The following is an 18561-nucleotide window of genomic DNA, read 5'->3' on the forward strand; positions in this document are numbered from 1 at the left end:
ACCAAAATTGAGAAAACAGCACCTCCTTAATGATAACGATTCCAGATTCTCAGCTCAAGTGATTGTGTTACTCATTTATTCACATCTATGTATTTATTTAAAACATGGAAGATACTTCATTTGTTGAATGAGCAAATGTAGAAGAAAACTTGGTAGTTAAAAATCGCCCAGCCATTATAATCTGGGGTAATATTCATGTTTTAAATCTTGTTAACATTTCAATGTTATAAACCTCATGAGTTGTTAATGATTATAGTATGTTCAGGAGAGCATTGCCTCCCTCTGGCATCCCACTGCCTGTGAGTTGTTGTGGGGGAGGGAGACTCATCCATCCATCCGTGCATCCATCCATCTGTGCCTCCATCCCTCTGTCCGTCCATCCCTCCATCCCTCCATCCTAGCTACCCTGGGGCTGGCTCCTATGGGTTCACCCTGGCTTTAGCAATGGCATCTGAGGGATGGACCATGGCACCATCTTGGCAGGCAGTGGTCACCGTAGCCTTTGCACAGCTGAACGGTTCATCTTGGAAGGTGTTGAAGTGAGACACACAGAGACACCACCCCTCAGTTTCACATCCTTGGGGCATTCAGCAAGGAACAGCAGCAGCAGTTAACCAGAGGGGAGATTTTGTTTTTCACTCTGGCGGGGAGGATGGCCCACCTTATAAGACAGTCACGTGGTCTTCTCCATCCTCTCTTGCTGTTCTTACTCTGGAGTCACATGCTTGCATTGCTTGTCATTACGTGTCCCCTACTTGCATGGGTTATCCTACGGCTCTAAAGCGGTCTGTGTTTGTTTTTTAGATTTATTTATTAGAGAGAACGTGAGCAGAAGGAGGGGCAAAGGGAGAGGGAGAGAGCCTTAAGCAGACTCCATGCCCAGCACAGAGCCCAGCAGTCTTTATATTTTAGGACAAATATTTGTAAATCATTTCCCTTTGCCAATTGTTTATCGAGACAGGAAGACAAAAATTATGGGGGAGGTAGGAAAATAGAACAAACATGAATAAAAGTTCTAGTAAAGTAAAAACAGGACGCTACAGTTCTTGGAAGTTGTCGCTTCGATTTATGTGATTAATGTGGTAGAACAATGAAACAGAAGAATCTTAGTACTTAACGTGTGGCTCATGTTCATACAGCTGTCTGTCACTCGGGGAGAAGCCTCAGTGTAAAAACGTTCTCTTTGGCCACGAGCTCACTCCTTCCAGCCTCCAACCAGGAGAGGTGGAATGCTCATTTGCACTTAGAATTTCATAAAATGAGGATTTTATAACACATTTGACTTGTCCTAGAAAGTTTCTCACATCTCCCTTTCACACAGAAAACATCTACAGAAAATACGTACAGAGCTCTCCGAACAGCCTAGCTGCGTTCCATTCTGGCTCTGTGTGCTCTCCGCGAGCTGGAAGATTCTAGCGCGTGCGGTCACCCAGCAGAATAGCAGCTCTGAGGCTGGGAGTGAAACAGAAACGCCTCTGTGTCGGTCATCAAAAACCCCCTTTCTCTCCCTCCTCAAAATAAAAGTCTGTTGGCGATCACCCCGATAGTCGTGACTTTTGGGCTTGGGAGTTCACTTTGCCTGCGTGACCCATGTTTTGCAGCTGTTGGAATCTGAGCTTAGATTTTATTTCTGAGTTCACATAATGATTTTTAAAATGTTTTTTAAAATGTTATACGTCTTCAAAGACCCCAGATCGATACGCCAATGGTTTTGAAATGACAGAAGGCTGCGCTATTCCTCTGTAATTTAAACATGATTAGCTGACGAAGCTTGTAATCAATACACTGCGGGAAGATAAATTAATTGATATCATCCTTTCGGAGTAAGAGGCCCGTTGGAGGCGGGGTGTAACTAATGAAGCTGCTGCTTCGTCTCCGAGAGCCATTTTTTACATCTTGCATTTTCGCTTCATCATATTTGCACGATCATTCATTTATAGGAAAGCCATAAGCTGTGGACAAACGCGTTCCCTATTAAAATTTTGTTCATTTCGAAAAGAGACTGCGGACACTGTGGCGCTCCTTCAATGTTAGAGCCTGTCGCCGGGGACGACGGTGTGTTCCTTTGCACGGGCGTCTTTAAAAATAGCGGCTTTCGGGACCAAGACAAGGATTGAACACCATCGAACTTCATTACAGCCGGTCCCCAAAGACACACATCTATTCAGACAAAAGCTGTAGTTATTCTGCAGTGACACCTATTGGTGTGGGGAGAGTTTTCTTCTTGTGGACTTCCTTTCCAATTAAATCCAGCATGCTTTATCAGCGAGCCCATTTGCCAAGAGAAGTTATGGCTGGTTGAATTTAGATTTGTATTGATTAAGATAAACTTCCGATGTGTGTAGTAATGTATTTAAATAAAGTCTTTGATATAATTACATGTCTTATGCAGTAGCTTATAAAGTTAAGAGTGATTCTTGAGGCTGTGCAAAAAATAGATTTTTGATTTTCAATGGGGAGGGGGTTGGTTAAATTACCCTGTTTTATTTAGGATTATTTTTGCTGCAAGTAACTGGAAAAAATCATAACGTTAGAATAATTTGAACAGGACAGGCGTGTATTTTTGTTTGTTTTGTTTGATGGTCAGGGCTTCTGAGGTGGTCAGGGCAGGGCTCCCGAGGCCATTGGTGGAGCCGGAAGGCCAGCTCCTTCTGTCTTGTGCCCTACCACGCGTGGCTTCTGTCCCCATCACGCGTGGCTTCTGTCCCCATCACGCGTGGCTTCTGTCCCCACCATGGCTGCAGAGGCTGCAGCTCTCATCTGTGCATTTTCAGCAGCAAAAAACAGAAAGATGGAAGGAAGAAACGGGCCAAGGGTAGCCCTCTCAAGGAAGCTTCCTGGAAGCTGCCACATGACCCCTCGACTGTCATCCTACCAGCCAGCGCTTGCCTGAGTGGCCGCACTTAGCCGGGGTGCAGGAGAACAAGGTGGAGGAGGCTCTGCGAAATGCCATATGTATTCTGGCGGTCCCGTGCCCAGCCCAGAGTCAGGAGCTCGGTTACTGCGGAGGAAGGGAGTAGTGGATCGTGGGGACAGCTAGCGGTCTCTGCCACATTCCCTGTATTTGGAAACCAGCCTCACATGGATCCCTTTTGTCTCCCATCCACTAGTTGCCCAGAAGATTGTGGCCACAAGGAAGAAGCAGCAGCTGTCCATCGGGCCCTGCAAGTCGCTGCCCAACTCCCCCAGCCACTCGTCTGTCTGTTCGGCACAGGTGTCCGCCGTGCACATAAGCCAGGTACGTGGGGCGGAAAGGCACGGCAGAACCAGGGAGCCAGCCGGTCCAAGGGTGCCCTCAGCCAGTTCTGAGCTGGATCGCTCTCTCTTTTTTTTTTGGTCTTTTCAATTTTATAAATAACAGCATGTTGGTAATTGACTTCACATTTCCTTGAGAAACTGCTGTGGCCAAGTGGATTTTATGGGAATCATTCTTCAATGTTTCCGTCTTCATGCTGCCTGTGTTATGAGGCATGCTGGCTTGGGCGGAGGCTCGAGGTGTGCACTGCTGTCTTTGCTGTTGATTTAAATTACCCTCCTTCGGTCCTGGTTCAGGTCCACTCGTGGGTTGAACAGTTGCGGATAAACCTCAGCGGTAATCCCACTATGTGCTTAAATTCGGTAGCAGCCCTCAACTCCATCTCCCTTAGGTTACATCTTTCCAGAGTAACATTTTGGCAAATTATGTATTTGGAAGCAAGCAAAATAATTGTCACTTTAAAGAACCAGACTCATGGCCTGCTAAGGAAACCATTGACTTGGTTTTGCTTGCGTGTGTGTTTTAACATTTCTCCGGCAGGTGTTATATTGGACTTTTTAAAAGGCTACAGCAAGAGGGTTTGGTATGGTGCTTCCATTTTCCTTGGGGAAGTCAGTAAGTGATGGCATTTACAGTAGGGGCCTGTGAAGGTGGACTGGAGGATGGTAGCTGTCACCACTGTAGGCATCTCATTTTCTGTGAATCTTTAAATGTCTTCAAAAGTATTCAGATTTTCAGAGTGTGCATTGGGTTCTGTTGAGCCAAACAGCGCTCTTTCCACGTCTGATTTCAGCCGTGAGGGAGCACTGGAGCCCATTTAGTTCAGCCGACCCCTTCATCTTTCGGAGGAAATAGGACATAATTACATTTTAATCCCCCCCCCAATTTTTAAATCAAATGACAGAGACTTCTCTTTCTCAAGTCACTTTCGTAGATAAAAAGGCATGCCTTTATGAAATGACTGGTATGTTCTAGAACGAGGCCATGTTTTACTTGATGCTAATCAACTAGCCAAGTCCGACCTGTCATGCAGGCCTCCCTTCAGTGTGACTTGCTCCCCTGTCACTTATGACCCCGCAAAGGTGGTGGCGTGAGGGTCCTGGAGTGTGTTGTTAGTAAAACCTTGGTTTTCCATTGTTTCAGACCAGTAACGGAGGTGGGAGCTTAAGCGACTACTCCTCCTCTGTCCCGTCGACGCCAAGCACCAGCCAGAAGGAACTGCGAATCGACGTCCCTCCCACTGCCAACACGCCGACGCCTGTCCGGAAGCAGTCCAAGCGCCGCTCCAATCTCTTCACCGTGAGTGTCTTCCCCGGGGAAGAAATTGGAGTGATTTGGAGAACGTCAACCACTGTCCATCTATTAGTTCCAGATGGTTTAGTGTTATTTGTAGAATGCAGACTAAATGAACGAGAATAGCACTGATTTTTGTGTAAGTCTAACAAAATGATGAGAAGCAACGGTTTGGGTACTGAGGAAAATGTGAATTTCTCCGTGTGCAGGGAGTTCAGATGCATGTGTCAAAATGAAGAGTGAGGGGCTGTATGAAGGTACTTATTATCTCGTGATTGTCCCGGTCTCTAGCGAGAGACTTGTCACTCTGTGTACAAGATGACAAAACTGTGCCAGAATTCCCAGACATGTGCCTCTAACCTTCCCCATGGGATGCATCAGCTCCTGTGATGCACGGACCCACCTCTCTCGGGCTGGGGCGTCTGAGGATTTACCCCGGGGGGAGGGGGGTGACTTCGGCACCAGGACCCTTCAGTGCTTCTCAGAGGCTCCTTGACATGAGGCTCTCCATTTGGACTTTTCTTCAGAGTCATTCGTGGAGCATTTGAAGCCTGCAGCTCATCTCTCTGGGCTTAGGGTTATGAGCTCAGGATCTGCACGTGGGCCCCAGGCATTGGCAGTTTTTAAAAGCTCTCTAGGGCAATGGGGATGCAGAGAACCCCTGAACTAGCGAGGAGGGAAAAGTGCTCCGACCGCATCCCTTCCCTTGCACCCAGCAGACATTACCAATCAATCATGAGAAGCTCTGTGGCTGAGCCCAGAGCTGCAGGCAAAACTGCTGGCCTGTGACTGGAGTCGTTTGACTTCAGAAGAACGTTTTCCCTCCTGGGACCAGACCGTGCATTACAAGTATATGCTTTTCAACCAGTGCTTTTGCTCCCTGTGGACACCTGGCAGTTTCCGGAGAAATTTTGAGTTGTTACAACTGGGAGCCAGGTTGAGTCACGGGTAGCAGCTGGGGTTGCCGCTGAATATCCTGCAAGCCCGGGTCAGCAATGCAGCACAGTCATCTGGCCCCTGATGGCAGTAGTACCCTGTTTTAAACCATTGGACTTCTCCTTTTGGGTGATTACTGCTGACTTAGTTGCAGATGAGTCCAGGATTTCCTGTGTTGAACTAAGGGAGGGCTCTGCAGGGGTGGCCGGGAGCCCCTGCTGACCAGCCACCTTATTTAGAGATGGCATCTGTGCTCTTGTATGTGGCTGCCAAGCACAGTAGACCGCCATGCCTTTCCTACCGTGTTCGAGGCAGTTTTCCCATTGGAGAATCATAATTGCCAAGATCTGCTGCCGATGGACCCTCCCCTTTCCTTTGCTGACTGCCCTTGGCCACATCGGTTCTGACGGACACTGTTGCTGGGGTTGCAGAGCGAGGACCAGACAGACCAGACCCAGACCCCAGCCTTCAAGTTCCTTAGCCTCTCTGAGCTGGAAACCACAGCATTCTCCGTGAGTGGTGCTGCTGGAAGAATCCCCCATGGGGGTGAAGTGTCTTTGTGGCATGGATTTCAATTCTGTGTCTCCACCGTTGCAGCTGTGGAAAGGACTTCTGACAGTGTGAATAAGCAAAGGCACTTGTAGGACTGTGTGGCCCACAGGGAGGGAGGTATTCAGCTTTCTACAGCACGGGGAATGCATGATCTTGTTCTAAACTCGTGCATGATGCAAGAGGCTTTCCCGTGAAATGATTCACACACCGGGAGTAACAGCAGTTCCCAGCTTGCCCAACACTGGCCGCACTTCTCTGCCCCCAGGCCGGGCCTTCCGCCTGCTGAGGTGTCACCCGTCCAATGGGCTGCCAGCTCACTCATGACTCACGGACCTGGGAATCCAATTTCCAAAGGCGCGGAGACGGTTAGCGGTGAGCGGGACGCCAGTGTACCTGGGCGGAGGGAGGGCTCCAGACACGGACCAGGGGGGCTTCTTTATCTTTGCCACACCTCTTAGGGCCTGTCAGGGAGAAAACACACAGGCTCACCACACCTTCCAGGGGCCGTGTGTACTGGCCATCGGCTTCGGTTTCTATTCTAAGGAAAGAGGTGAGTGGCCAGGAAGTCTCTTTAAAAGGAGGGCTGCTTAGAGAGAGAGCTGCAGCACATACCCATTTCTACTCTTCAGAAGGGGGCTCTGGAGTTGGAATGTGCCAGAAAACATTATCCTGGACCCTGCCCACTAGGTAACCATGACAACCCAGGTTGCATACAAAGGAGAAACTTTAAGGCAAAGAGGAATCAAAAATAATAATAACTCCGTTAACGAATACCTTCTTCCCCACTGCTGTCTTCAGAGATGGGTTTTCCTGTCTGTCAGGAGTAGTTCTTACCAAAGTCAACCCGCATCCCAGACAAAGTATTTTTGGAGAAGAAGGAGGGGCAAGAGGAGAACAAAGTGAAGCTTAAGTGCCCCCCCCCCCGCCCTGCTTCTCCAGGCCGAGTTTGAGTGCGCGTGCAGCGCCCAGGCATCCAAATAGAGGCCAGGACCCCCAGCTGCCCAGGCCGGGCGGGAGATGTACAGAGCCAATAAAAACCCATCCTTATGGTTATTGAAAATCCCCATTAATTATATCGTAATTAACGTGTGTGATGATGCCAGAGCCTGCCTGTAAACCTGTGCGTTGTCACTGCTTACTCTCTCTCTTTCAGTGTTGAGAGTAAACCGTCTCAGAAATTGAGTCCAGCCATGCAGCTGTTCTTAAAGGGAATACAAATTTGGGGTTATGAAAGAAGCAAACACTACAGTGGGTTTGCATCATGGCATTTAAGGAAAAAGGCTAAAATCCCGGGGCGGGACCCAAATGTGGGTCATTACTAGGATTGACGTTGAACAAAACTGTGACGGTGAGGTTGATGGTGATGCGTGGGCATTTTTAAGTTCAAGATCTTAGAAATAGGAACTCCACTAGATGTCAGTGTCATCCAAGGAATGAGAAGAGGCAAATTAGTTTTGAAATTGTAGCAATTAAGAAACTAAATTTTCATTATTACAAGTTTGCACCTATTCTTAAATATGTAAAATTCATAGACTCTTCATCCCTGGCAGTTGTTGGTAATTATTGGCTTAAATTGGGGAAATGTGTATTTATTAAAAACCGTCTGGTAGGAGGACAGATATGCCCTAGGCCGAATAATCTTAGTAAAAATCCGTGCAGACTGGGACTAACACCCAGAGGAAGGAGCACTCCCCACCTTATTTATTAGACCGTCATAAAGAGGCCAGAGTTAATTAAGTAGTACACACATCATTTTTCAAATACTGCGCTTATAAATTTTATAAACTAGACCTGTAACGTACCACTCTGGGCTCACGTTTTGCAGTCCCAGATGTTTATTTGCATATATGCACATTTTTACACAAAAATCACATGCACTTTTCACAAATAAGAATAAACTTCAAATCGCTCCCGTAGTAGCAAATTATGTTATATTTGCAGTAGGAATTAATCAAAAGCTAAATTATATCTTGTTTTGCTGATTTCTTTGGAAAAAATCACTGTTTTGAGAAAGAAATATTAAAAGGCTATGTCCATTCAATTTTTGGTTTTGTAATGTAGACTCTTAGAGCAGTTAATTTAGTGTAGTTGCCCTAATGTACACGTGGTTAAAATGTTTTATTACAAAACATTTTCATGCAGAGACAGGAATAAAAAACACAGGCACATACTTACATGGGACTCATCAAATGCACTCATTTTGCCGCGGCTGCTGCTACTTTCAGAAATCACACATCTTGGGTAAAAGTTGAAGGCTTCCAGGTGTGCCTCCTAAATATATGCACCCCCCCCCCCGCCCCTAGCCCGGCCGGCTCCCTGCCTGAGAGTCAGCATCACCTTGAATTTGGTGTTTATCATCCATATGCACATCTTAAACTTACTCTAGTACAAGCCCATCCCTGGGCACTGCCTTGCTGCTTTTCAGAATTTAAAATAACACTGTCATTTACATGATCCTTTTAAAAGCTCCCCGTCATGCCCACCGATACCATTAAACAGCCAAGCATACCTGGTAAGCACAGTATGAAAAGACCCCCAGAAACCCGCTGTAAAAGTAAGGCAGCAAAGTTGATGGTATGAACAGCGCCATTTGTGTTCTGTCTGTGGTGGAGGAGAGCGTGGGTCCTGTCACGCTGTGTCCTAGTCGAAGGCTCGCTGTGGGGTGAAGGGGGAAAGCAGGCTTCTGTGTGATAGTGCGGGCTCCTGGCAGCGTTGCTTCCTGTCCCCGTACCCAGGTAGTTGATGGCGTGTCCCTCCGTGGCTTCTTGCATCACGTGGGGAAAGGTAAACATTTGTGCAAAGAAGGAGGTGATAACGAGACTATCTTTAACCTTTCTTCCTTCCATATTCGGGGCTGGCGAGGGTCGCGGTCTCTCCCCGGGCTCGCCGCTGACCCCCGCGCTGAGCGCGGTCAACTCTTGTTAGTTTCCAGTTGCGGGCGTCTGGCTGGTCCCCGCGTACCGTCACTCGTGACACACGCAGCTGGTGCCCAGAGCCGCTTTGTACCGGAGGATTTCACGGAGCAGTTTCAGCACGAGCAGAAGGCTGTGCTGTGGGCAATGTGGTCTCCGGGCTAGCGGAAGACTCGGGAGGTCTCACTGCAGATTTACGTGCGCCACGGTGTAGGGTTTGTCTCCGTGCAGTTGGGTGTCCGTTGCACTGGCAGGCACCGCAGCCTGGGGCGGGGGTGCGGCAGACCCTTCTGCCAGCCCCTCAGCACGGCACCCGCCCTGAAACGTCCGTGTCCTGGCTTTCCCCGCCAGAACCTTATAGTCGTCAGGGAATTTCTGTGCCATTTTAGTGGTGAAGTCTTCCTAACTTTCAGGGTCATTCACGTCAGTGCGTGTGATCAGACAGTTTGGTCCTCCGGCAGCCTGCTTCCCTGGAATCTGGGAGTCCTGCTCGGAGAACAGAGAGATTGGGGGGTGCAGATGTGCTGCCCTGAGGTTAATTTTTTTATGTTTGTTTTGTTAATTATTCTGGTTAACAGAGAATAATGAAGGTGGATTTTCAAAATTTGGAAATTTGGAATTCATCAAATTTCCAGAGTCCCATTAATGACCTCTGTTGATGTAAAAAACAAAACAAAACAGTTTTTTTGTATTATCATTGGGAGCTTGAATCTTCTTTTACAAATAGAAACCTGAAGTTCCAACTTGCCCGTGCATTAAGATAAGGCAAAAGGAGATTTGAGGGGGGTATTTCGTAGCTCTAACTGAACATTATTAATTAAAGAATTAATTAAAGAGAAAAGGGAGCCCCTACCCTGTAGCTAAAATTCATGACAAGGAATCATTTCCCATTTTCTCCCAGCCCAAACGGACAAACTCTGTCTTACATTTTTCTGCAACTTTCTGTTTGTGGCTTTTTCATTTCCCATTACCTCGTTCCAGGCTTTTCTACTACCCTAAAGAACAAAAACGGACAGTGCCTTGCACGTAGTAGGTGTTCAGTAAATGTTGGCTCTCACACGCATCAAAGTGGGCTGTTTCCTAATGAGCACACGTGCTCCCTGAAGTGCCACGTCAGAGTTCACATCGTGGGGACTTTCTTACACCCCGTGACACTGCCCCTTTTAATATTTAAAAAAAAAAAATCAACTGCTCTGTCTCACACCCTTTGAAACTGGATTCCATTAGCTCCTCGCTGCAGCACTGGACACCACGAAGTCTGTTCATTTCATATATCATCTCAGATTTGAAAAGCACATGAAAATATTTCTCCATTTTCAATATTGCGTGAGTAATGTTCCCATTGAAAAGTAATGGAGTGAAGTTGTCACTTGTCAGCACAGTTATTAAGGAGGACGAGTTTCAGATCTTTCTCTCATAATAAAATAAATCTGTCAGAAAATCATTGTGCTCACACTTCCTCATGCCATCCGGAGATGGAGACTGAGCTGTGGTGCTCCTTCCGCTTCCCGAAGTCGCCGTGCACTCGGGGTCGTGGCTTCCCTGGGCGGCACGTGGCCACCTGCCCACTCCCGGGCGGGTCACACAATGTCAACAACGCCGCCAAGAAGACTGTTCTGCGAACTGGCAGACGGAGCTGCTCATTTTTCCCCAAGTACTGATGTGTTGTCGAAAAAGAGATTTTCAACTTTTTTCCCCCTTTGTTATTTTTTGTGGTGTAGTAACGCTAGTTTGACTTTGAATGTGCTGCTTTCTAACCGTCCAGAAGCAATGAAAAAAAAAAAGTTCACGGCACCTTGATACGAATGAAGGGTGCACCGTTAAATTGCTCCACGCCGCCGTTCGTAGAATGTAAAAATCCTTCAGACGTTAACTCCACATACACGTTTGTGTGGAAGGTTTCCCCAGCCAGCCGCGAGGAGGCCCGTTCTCCTCGGCTGGGTTAGCTGCAGCTGAGACTGCGCTTTCCTCTTGGGCGTTACTTCCCTATACGGTCCATCGGTTTCTAGTGATTGAATTTTGAGCTCTGTAAGAAGGAATTAAAAGGTTATTTTGTGGAGGAAAAGTAGGGGGACAAGTTTAGAAAATTCTCCGTAAAACGATGGGTCGGTGGGAACGAAGTACTCGACAGCTTGCTTCTTGGATGTGTGTGCCCGCGCCTGCGTCGTCCGTGGGTTCTGGACAGGGATTCGCGGTAACTGTCCGGAGAAGGGCAGGCCTGCAGATCCGTGAGCCACAGCAGCCCTTACCCAAATGCTAACTTTATTTTTGCTTTGCAGTCTCGGAAAGGGAGTGACCCAGACAAAGAGAAGAAAGGCCTGGAGAGCCGCGCGGACAGCATCGGGAGCGGTCGAGCCATCCCAATTAAACAGGTACGCAGCTTCCCCCTTTTCTCCCTTCCCGGAGCTGGAGATGCACCTCGGGTCTCCTTGCTGTGATGCCGGCTCGTGCGCCAAGGTTTGTTTGATGTGCTCTGTTGATGAATGTAGAAGTCACTCACTTGACATCAATTAGAAGAGGTTCCTGTGTGTATTAAAATAGGATCATTAGAATAAGAAGAGGGAAAAATGTGACAACAGATCTAATGAAGTGCAGTCTGCCCGCTGCATATGGAGTGTGTTTCGAGGCTGAGCTGGCTTCAAAGGCTGCCTTTGTAGCTCGGCTTTGATTGGGCCACTGGCCGCCAGTCGACAGGGGTAAATCAGATCGCCGTACAAGAGCCCCTTGTGATCACAGGAATAGCCCGATGTGGCCCTAATTTGCTCTCGCAGACGGACATCTGAACACTGTTTCAGGCTGGTTTGTAACAACGAGGCAATTAGTTGTGATAATCATAGCCGGTGTGTCAGCTGCGCGCTCTTGTTTGTAATTTGCTAATGAAGGAATTGTAACTTTGATTACGTTCAGTTTCATTTAGACCTTATTATATAAAGGAACATTTACAGCTGTAATGTGGGGCCTTAATTAAACTTCCTCATTACACAACAGGACTTGAATTCAAGCATTTGTTTTGGCCTATGTCGCTAGCCTGGAATAGGTTTTCATTAGCCCAGAAACCGGGTACCAAATTACTTTATGTCTCAAGTAAAATGGGAATTCACGTGACATATTTTGCTATTATAGTTCCAAGGAAAATAAAAATAAAGACTTCGACCCAGCACTGTGGCTCCTGGAAATAGCATCTTTTACTTTGTGGAAGAAGTCCAATTGATTTAGAGTGCATTCTGCTTGAGAGAGGGAAAAAAAAATCTGCGGGCAGGATAATAGCTCTGCCTGTTAAGAACATGGCTGTGACCATTTTGTCCCTCTGGGTGATTCCCATTTGCCGGCTTCTTTCGTGGGCACCCAGACAGTTTTCTGGACCTTTCCGGGACTCCGGTTGGCACCGGCCGCCCTTCCAGGGCTGGAGTCAGTGTACAAATACGGCCTCAGCCACCTGAACCAAGCAGGAACGCAGCGATGGCTGGGGCCGGGTGGTTTCAGCGTGGATGGATGGGAACAGCTTGGTCAGGGCCTGAGCGGGGACTCCGGAAACATTCAGATCCTGGGCCACAAATGTGCGGACTGGCTCCGGGCGCCATGGAGAAAAAACCTTCTCCCTCCGCTTGGCTGGGGGGTGATGTCCTCACTCTAAAATGGTTTTCTTACTGTCGAGGTCCACACACATCATTGCTTATTCTTCTCTTTGTGTGCCTTTACTTGTACACCAAGCTGTCTACAGGAGCTGATTTTAACGTGTGATTTTTCTATTGATTCTGTTTCAGCTGGAATTATGAAAATCATTTAACTCCTTTTCTCTCATTTAAAACATGGGTCCTGGGACATTTCCTGTTGGGAATATTAAAACTTAATTCTAGATACCGTTTCCTTGATTCACACCTATTGTTAGGTGGGGGTGCCGCCCTCCACGCAGGCGGGGCAGGCCCCTGGCGTAATTGGAGCCTTCCCTCAGTTCATACCCTGCTCATCTGCAGAGGGGGCCGCTGTACAGGCTAGGTTTTCAATATGTGCGCCGACTGAAGTTGACCATCAAGCGTAAAATGAGTATTATCCAGTCTTTGGAAGCCTTTCAGTTGTGAATGTTCAGAATAATCTTGTTGAAATCTAAATCATGGTCTGATTTCCCGAGGAGTCGTGGTTCAGGAGCACGCTCAGATCCTTGTCCTTCGTGGCTTCCCCCACGTGCAGCCACGGGCAGATTCCCTTCTAGAAGTGCACACCTGTCAGATCAGAGTCTCCTGTGGAAGAACCTTCCAGGCCTCAGATTCCTCATCTGTGAAATGGGCCCTGGATGATAATCAGAGTCCCTTGAAACACCGGGATGTGGAGATTCCAGAGAGATTTTTTTTAAGTTCCAGCAAAACTGGGTTTTCCAATTAGTCATGCTCGGGGCACCTTTGTTGGAGCCTTTCTGTGGGTCGCAGGGATTGATGTGGGTTTATAGATGGTCCTACAGATTTATCTCACATGCCCACGTGTGCCCGGTTTGTAAAGGATCGAGATCGTTAGAGACCGTCTGAATTCCTAACCCTCCCCGAGTGGTGACTTCAACCAGCGGAAATGAGAAGCAGGAGTGCAGAGGAAGGAGCCAGTGGCCGGCATGTTCTTTCTAGACACTGGCCAGACCTGTTGTCGAGGAAACGAACAGTTAGATGAGTGCTTAATATTGGTTAAGTGCTTTTCATATAGCGACCCCATGAACCCTCCACACTGCCACAGGTGAGGTAGCTGTGGTGTCCTTGCTTTAAATGGACAGGGAGAGCACTCCAGACCAGGCCACTTAGGGAAGCGATGGGGCCAGGGTCTGGACCCTAGCCCCTCACCCCAGCACCTGTGCTCTCTCCATAGCCAGTTGGGAAAAGCCTTCAGAAAGCTTAGAAAGCGGAGTTACGTGTTTTAAATTAAACAAGTGAGCCCTGACCTCAGACAGATACATTACGCCTATGTAGAGAAGAAACTTCCAAGATGGCCAGCCACGACATATTTCTCGGGGGACCATGGCGTCCCGCTCATGTGCTCCAGGCCTGGGAGGGCTCGCTTTGCCCCACCTTGGTTTCCTTTGCTACCATGTCCTTCTCCCCAGCATGGGCCCTTGGCCTTCCCGCACAGCCACGTTCAGGACTTGTTCTGCACATGGGAGCCCCATATCCTGGCTCATGGGTCCGTTGCCCCTCGGCAGAGAAACTGTCCTGGATCCTCAGCGACCCCCCAGGGGCTGGTGATGGTGATGGGTCTGGGACCGGCCAGTGTTTTTGATCATCACAGACTCTTTCTTCCCCCTCCTCACAGGAATCTTGTAGCAGCTGGTTTAGGACACAAACAAGGCGGCCGGCAACACGCTCTGCCCCCAGACTCATGTTTGTCCAGCTTGAATGTGTTCCAGCAGATTATTTTAACCACGCTTTGCTCACGTTCTACGGCTCGTTCATTTTGAGAACGGAGGCCTCTTCCCCCAGTGTGGGACCTGGCTGGAGCGTGCAAGGCGGGAATTCCACCTCTCCCCCTTTGCCCCCGTTAAAGATTCCTCATCAAGAATATGACTGCTTTTCTGCAAAATAACTTCGTTTTTGAGGATCGGGGCCCACCTCTCCTTTTTTGTCCTTTCTGGGGCCTTGGAGGAGAATTGGTTCAATGAGTTCTATTTTTCCTTCTTTTTTTTTTTTTTAAACTAATAAGATAAGGTCTGTTCGAATAAAAATTAAAAAGCAAAGCAAGAAAAATAAAAAAAGCCAGAGGCCCAGCTCAGCGGCGAGTGGGCTTGTCACGTATTAATTTTTCATTGCTGTGGAGAGTTGTACATACATAATCACTTGATTGCAGTGGGAGTTAGGGAGCTCCTATGGTGTCATTTGCATAAATCTTGTTAAGTCAATGGCAGTTAATGAAGTACAAATGAGCCCGGAGAAGGTGACATGCAAATCGTGGGTGGCAGATGGGAGGTCTGTTTGGGGGACGGCAGCTGTGTGCTCTCCTTTCTTTCTTTCCCTTTGGCATTTTTTAATCTCTATATTATAGTACAGATCCGCAGCCTCAGCCCTGGCCTCTCCCCTTCTCGGCGGACTCCCGGCCAGAGCCCGGCCTCCTCCTGCCCCCGCCGCACTCGCTCCGCGGAAACAGACGTGACAGCCTCACCTCGCCTCCCGCTTCCTAACATACACTGGGGTGTATTTGAATCTTTTAGACTCTTGGTCCACTTGTCTTGTCATGCTTACACAACTGAGAATACATATTTCACTTGGTGAGACAAACACACCAGCTTCTCACTAAATACTTGGAGAGAGTGTGTTGTCTCCTGGAAGACTTTGAAGAATGAAAAAGAGTAAGAAATACTGTCTTTGCCTCATTATGCTTCCTTGTGGGAGTCTGGTCTTCCCCCTTGACACAGGCCAACAGTGTTTACCCAGCATGACCCCCTTCGCACATGCGCTGTGGGCCCTAAGGGGGGCAGGCATCCCAGGGTTGGTCAGAAACGAGAGGTTCTGGAAGTGGACAGGCGCCCTCTGAGTCAGGCTGCAGCAGAGACCCCTGCCCATCGGTGCAGACCCCTCAGGCCTGTCTCAGTCATCACTAGGGGTCCCTCACCTGCTGGTTTGTGTTTACAGCTCCAAGTGCCAGCAGGCCTCACTGTGAACTTTGAGAGATTGATGGGCAAAACATCTGCTTCCTGCTTTCAGAAGTTTTTTTTTTTTTTTTTTTAATCTGTTTCATCAACTGGGTGATATCTGAGAGAAACTAGTCTCTGTGGACTTTGAAGAGAGGCAGGCAGAGAGGCGTGTGGGGGCAGCCTCTGCTTGGTGGCCACTGTGGCGGTCCCTCGGGAGCCACCAGGGCGTCGGTGCTCGCGCTGTGTATCCAGCTGGGCACTCTCCCAGTCTCGGGCCTGCGAGGGGGCGCTGCAGGCCGAGGTCAGCACACTTAGGTTTGGGAAGGATGCCCCAGGGATACATCAAAGGCATGAAATGTCCTCCGAACACCTGTCTTTAAGTCTTCACTTTGACCTTGAACCTGGATGTCATGGTCCCCTCTGGAGGAGGGTGGACACTTTTCAACAGCCACCTGAAGTTACCAGAAAACCCTCCCCAAAGCCCTCAGCCAGGCCCACCTGCATGGAACTTTCTGGTAGCACTCTGCCACTGGGCAGAAGCAGTGCTTGATTTTGATTCTCAGCCGAGTAGAAAGAAGCAATTGTCAAGTAAGTGAAAGGCACCTCTGGAGTTAATCCCCTTGGCCAGCCTACCGCAGGCCACTGACCCATGTTGTCTGGTACCTGGGATCAGCCCCGGGGGGCGGTGGGGGGGTGGCTTGTGTGGTGCTGGCAGAATAAAAACCGCCTAATGACGCTCACTTTAACCTCTCATAGTTTGACACTGGTCACGGTCAAGTGCCAGCCAGTGCTTTTGCAGAGGAGATAAAATTGAGGAGCGGGCTGAAAGTTCTGGGGGCTTTGGAAGAGGGGAGGGCTCCCTGTTCTCCCCCCCAGGAGCACAGCAGGAGCTCCCTCCTGGGGTCGGTCCTGCCCTCTGAGCGCAGTGTCTACAAGGTGTCGGCATCACGGCTCCTATCTGTCAGGCCTGACCACAGAGGAGCCAAGGTGAGCGAAAGGCGCCCTGAGAATACGCTGTTCACCCATGTGGCAAATCAGCTCTGCCCGGGCATCGGGGGCCCATTTAGTTCCCCAGAAGCAGATAATTTACTGGCGTGGACCCCAGTGCCCTGAAAGCTAATTTACCTCACTTGGGTGAACAACTCCCTGAGAGTATTGCATCTGGCCTGGCTCACGACAGACTCAGCCAATTACGATTATTAATTTAATGGGTCAGGTGGGTGCATCACATGCTTTTAATTTGACTCCTCAAATATCAGACTGTCATTGGAAAAACAGTTCAGACTCTCTGGATGCCTGGGTAGGAATTGACAATCGTCTGTCTTGGACTAAAGAGGACACACCCCCCACCACCCCGGACCCCTTTGGCAGCGTGGGTGGGTGACAGGGCGGTCCAAACAGAATGCCTGAAGAAACCACATTAACCAAAACACAGAATCCGTCATTTAAATATAAATCTGCAAAGCAATTTAAAACGCAACTCCCCTTAATCCCGCAGGCTGTAGGAGGGTGACACAGAGCGGAGTGCTTGCAAGTGCTTTGTATGCCATGAACTGCCACGCAGACATAATGTTCTTCCCAGTAAGGCTCAATGTGTCCTCTGTGGATCCGTAATCCAGGAGCTGGGATAATATCTGACTAAGTGATTCATTCAGCAAAATGTTGTTTATTTTCTTTAAAAGTTCAACAGTGATGGTGAAGCCCAATTCCCCACGAGCTCAGCAACGCAAGCTCACACACAAATAGAGGAAAGTTCCCCAAAGCCAGCGCTGGCATGAATCACTGGAGTTTATTTTTGTCCGGATGAATCAATAAGGTATTTGTTCCGGGAGTTATTTCTCATCAGACACAGTCAGCTTGGAACAGTCGCGTGCTCATCCCGTGTAGACGTGTTCTGGTACCCTGCTAGGGGCTCAGGGAAACGCAGGAGTCTACCAGCCAGCCTGGGCTCACACACAGTGAAGACCCCACCCCAGGACTGGCAGATGAGCGTTGGAATGGAGCTGTGTGGCAGGGATCCTGGGAGCCCCAGGAGCTGAGGAAAGATGGATTCTCCTGAGCTGGAAAGGTGTGGGGCTAAGGAGGGAGGGTGACATGGAGGTGGGGGGCAGGCAGAGGCCGTTGTCAGAGGCAGGAGGGGCACAGAATGAGCAAAGTGGCGGGAAGGAGGGGTGCTGGGAGAGGCCGTGACGAAGGCAACCTGGAAAGCCTGGGGTGTCCTGTGGCCAGAGGCTCTGGCTGGCCTTGAGGGGATGTTGGAAGGAGTGGTTTCCCCGTGTCTGCCAGGGGCGCCATGCCATGTCTCCACAACATGGCAACGTGGGGGTGTGAGACTGAGGACAGTATAAAGCTCAGGGCTCCAGGCCCCCCCCCCCACGCCCCCCATCCCGGGGACAGCACCTGCAGGGCAGTGTCGCCGAGGACCAGAGCAGCCTTTCCTTTGTAGAGCAACCCTTGGCCACTGTTCTCCCTCGTCAGAGGGTTTCTTCCCTCCGGCTACTTTATCCCCTAGGGTTTATGATGATGGGTAAATGTAATCCGTCAGGGTATTAGCAGTCGCCAGCACTTAGTATTTCTGAGTGCCAGAGACCGTCTCCATTTGACAGATGAGGAAGGAAGGTTCGAAGAAAAAGTAACTTGCCCAGCGTCACATGGTGTGTCCGTCTGCGAGGACCGCCCTGACAAAGAACCCAGACGAGGGGCTTCAGCCACACTGATTTCTAGACACTGCAAGTCCAGGGTCAGGGCGCTAGCAGCATCGGTTTCCGGTGAGGACTCTCCCGGGCTTGTGTGTGGCTCCATTCCGCTCTGTCTTCACATGGCCTCTCCTCTGTCCATCGAGTCCTGGTGTCTGTTCCTCTCCTCCAGGCCACCAGTCGGCCTGGAGGAGGGCCCCGCCCTTAATGACCTCAGTTAACCTTAATTACCTCTCTAAGGACCCTGTCTCCAAGTACGGTCACACTGGGAGTTAGAGCTCCAGCGTCTGGACTTGGGGGGCGCATAATTCA

At 49.2% G+C, this 18561-nt stretch overlaps 1 protein-coding gene across 9 annotated transcripts in view; it reads left to right on the forward strand.

Annotated features, from left to right (window-relative positions):
• The window catches only part of AGAP1 (ArfGAP with GTPase domain, ankyrin repeat and PH domain 1), a 530989-nt gene that overhangs the window by 257070 nt on the left and 255358 nt on the right, over positions 1-18561 (forward strand). For all 9 annotated transcript variants that reach the window (XM_045794054.2, XM_045794055.2, XM_087864639.1 and 6 more), the window contains 3 exons: positions 3111-3238; positions 4400-4555; positions 11229-11321. In XM_045794054.2, coding sequence (XP_045650010.2) covers positions 3111-3238; positions 4400-4555; positions 11229-11321 — 377 coding nt within the window. The remainder of the gene's footprint in view (positions 1-3110; positions 3239-4399; positions 4556-11228; positions 11322-18561) is intronic.

This window comes from Ursus americanus, chromosome 1 (genome assembly GCF_024610735.1).
Source record: "Ursus americanus isolate L20-20 chromosome 1, mUrsAme1.1.p, whole genome shotgun sequence".
NCBI lineage: Eukaryota > Metazoa > Chordata > Mammalia > Carnivora > Ursidae > Ursus > Ursus americanus.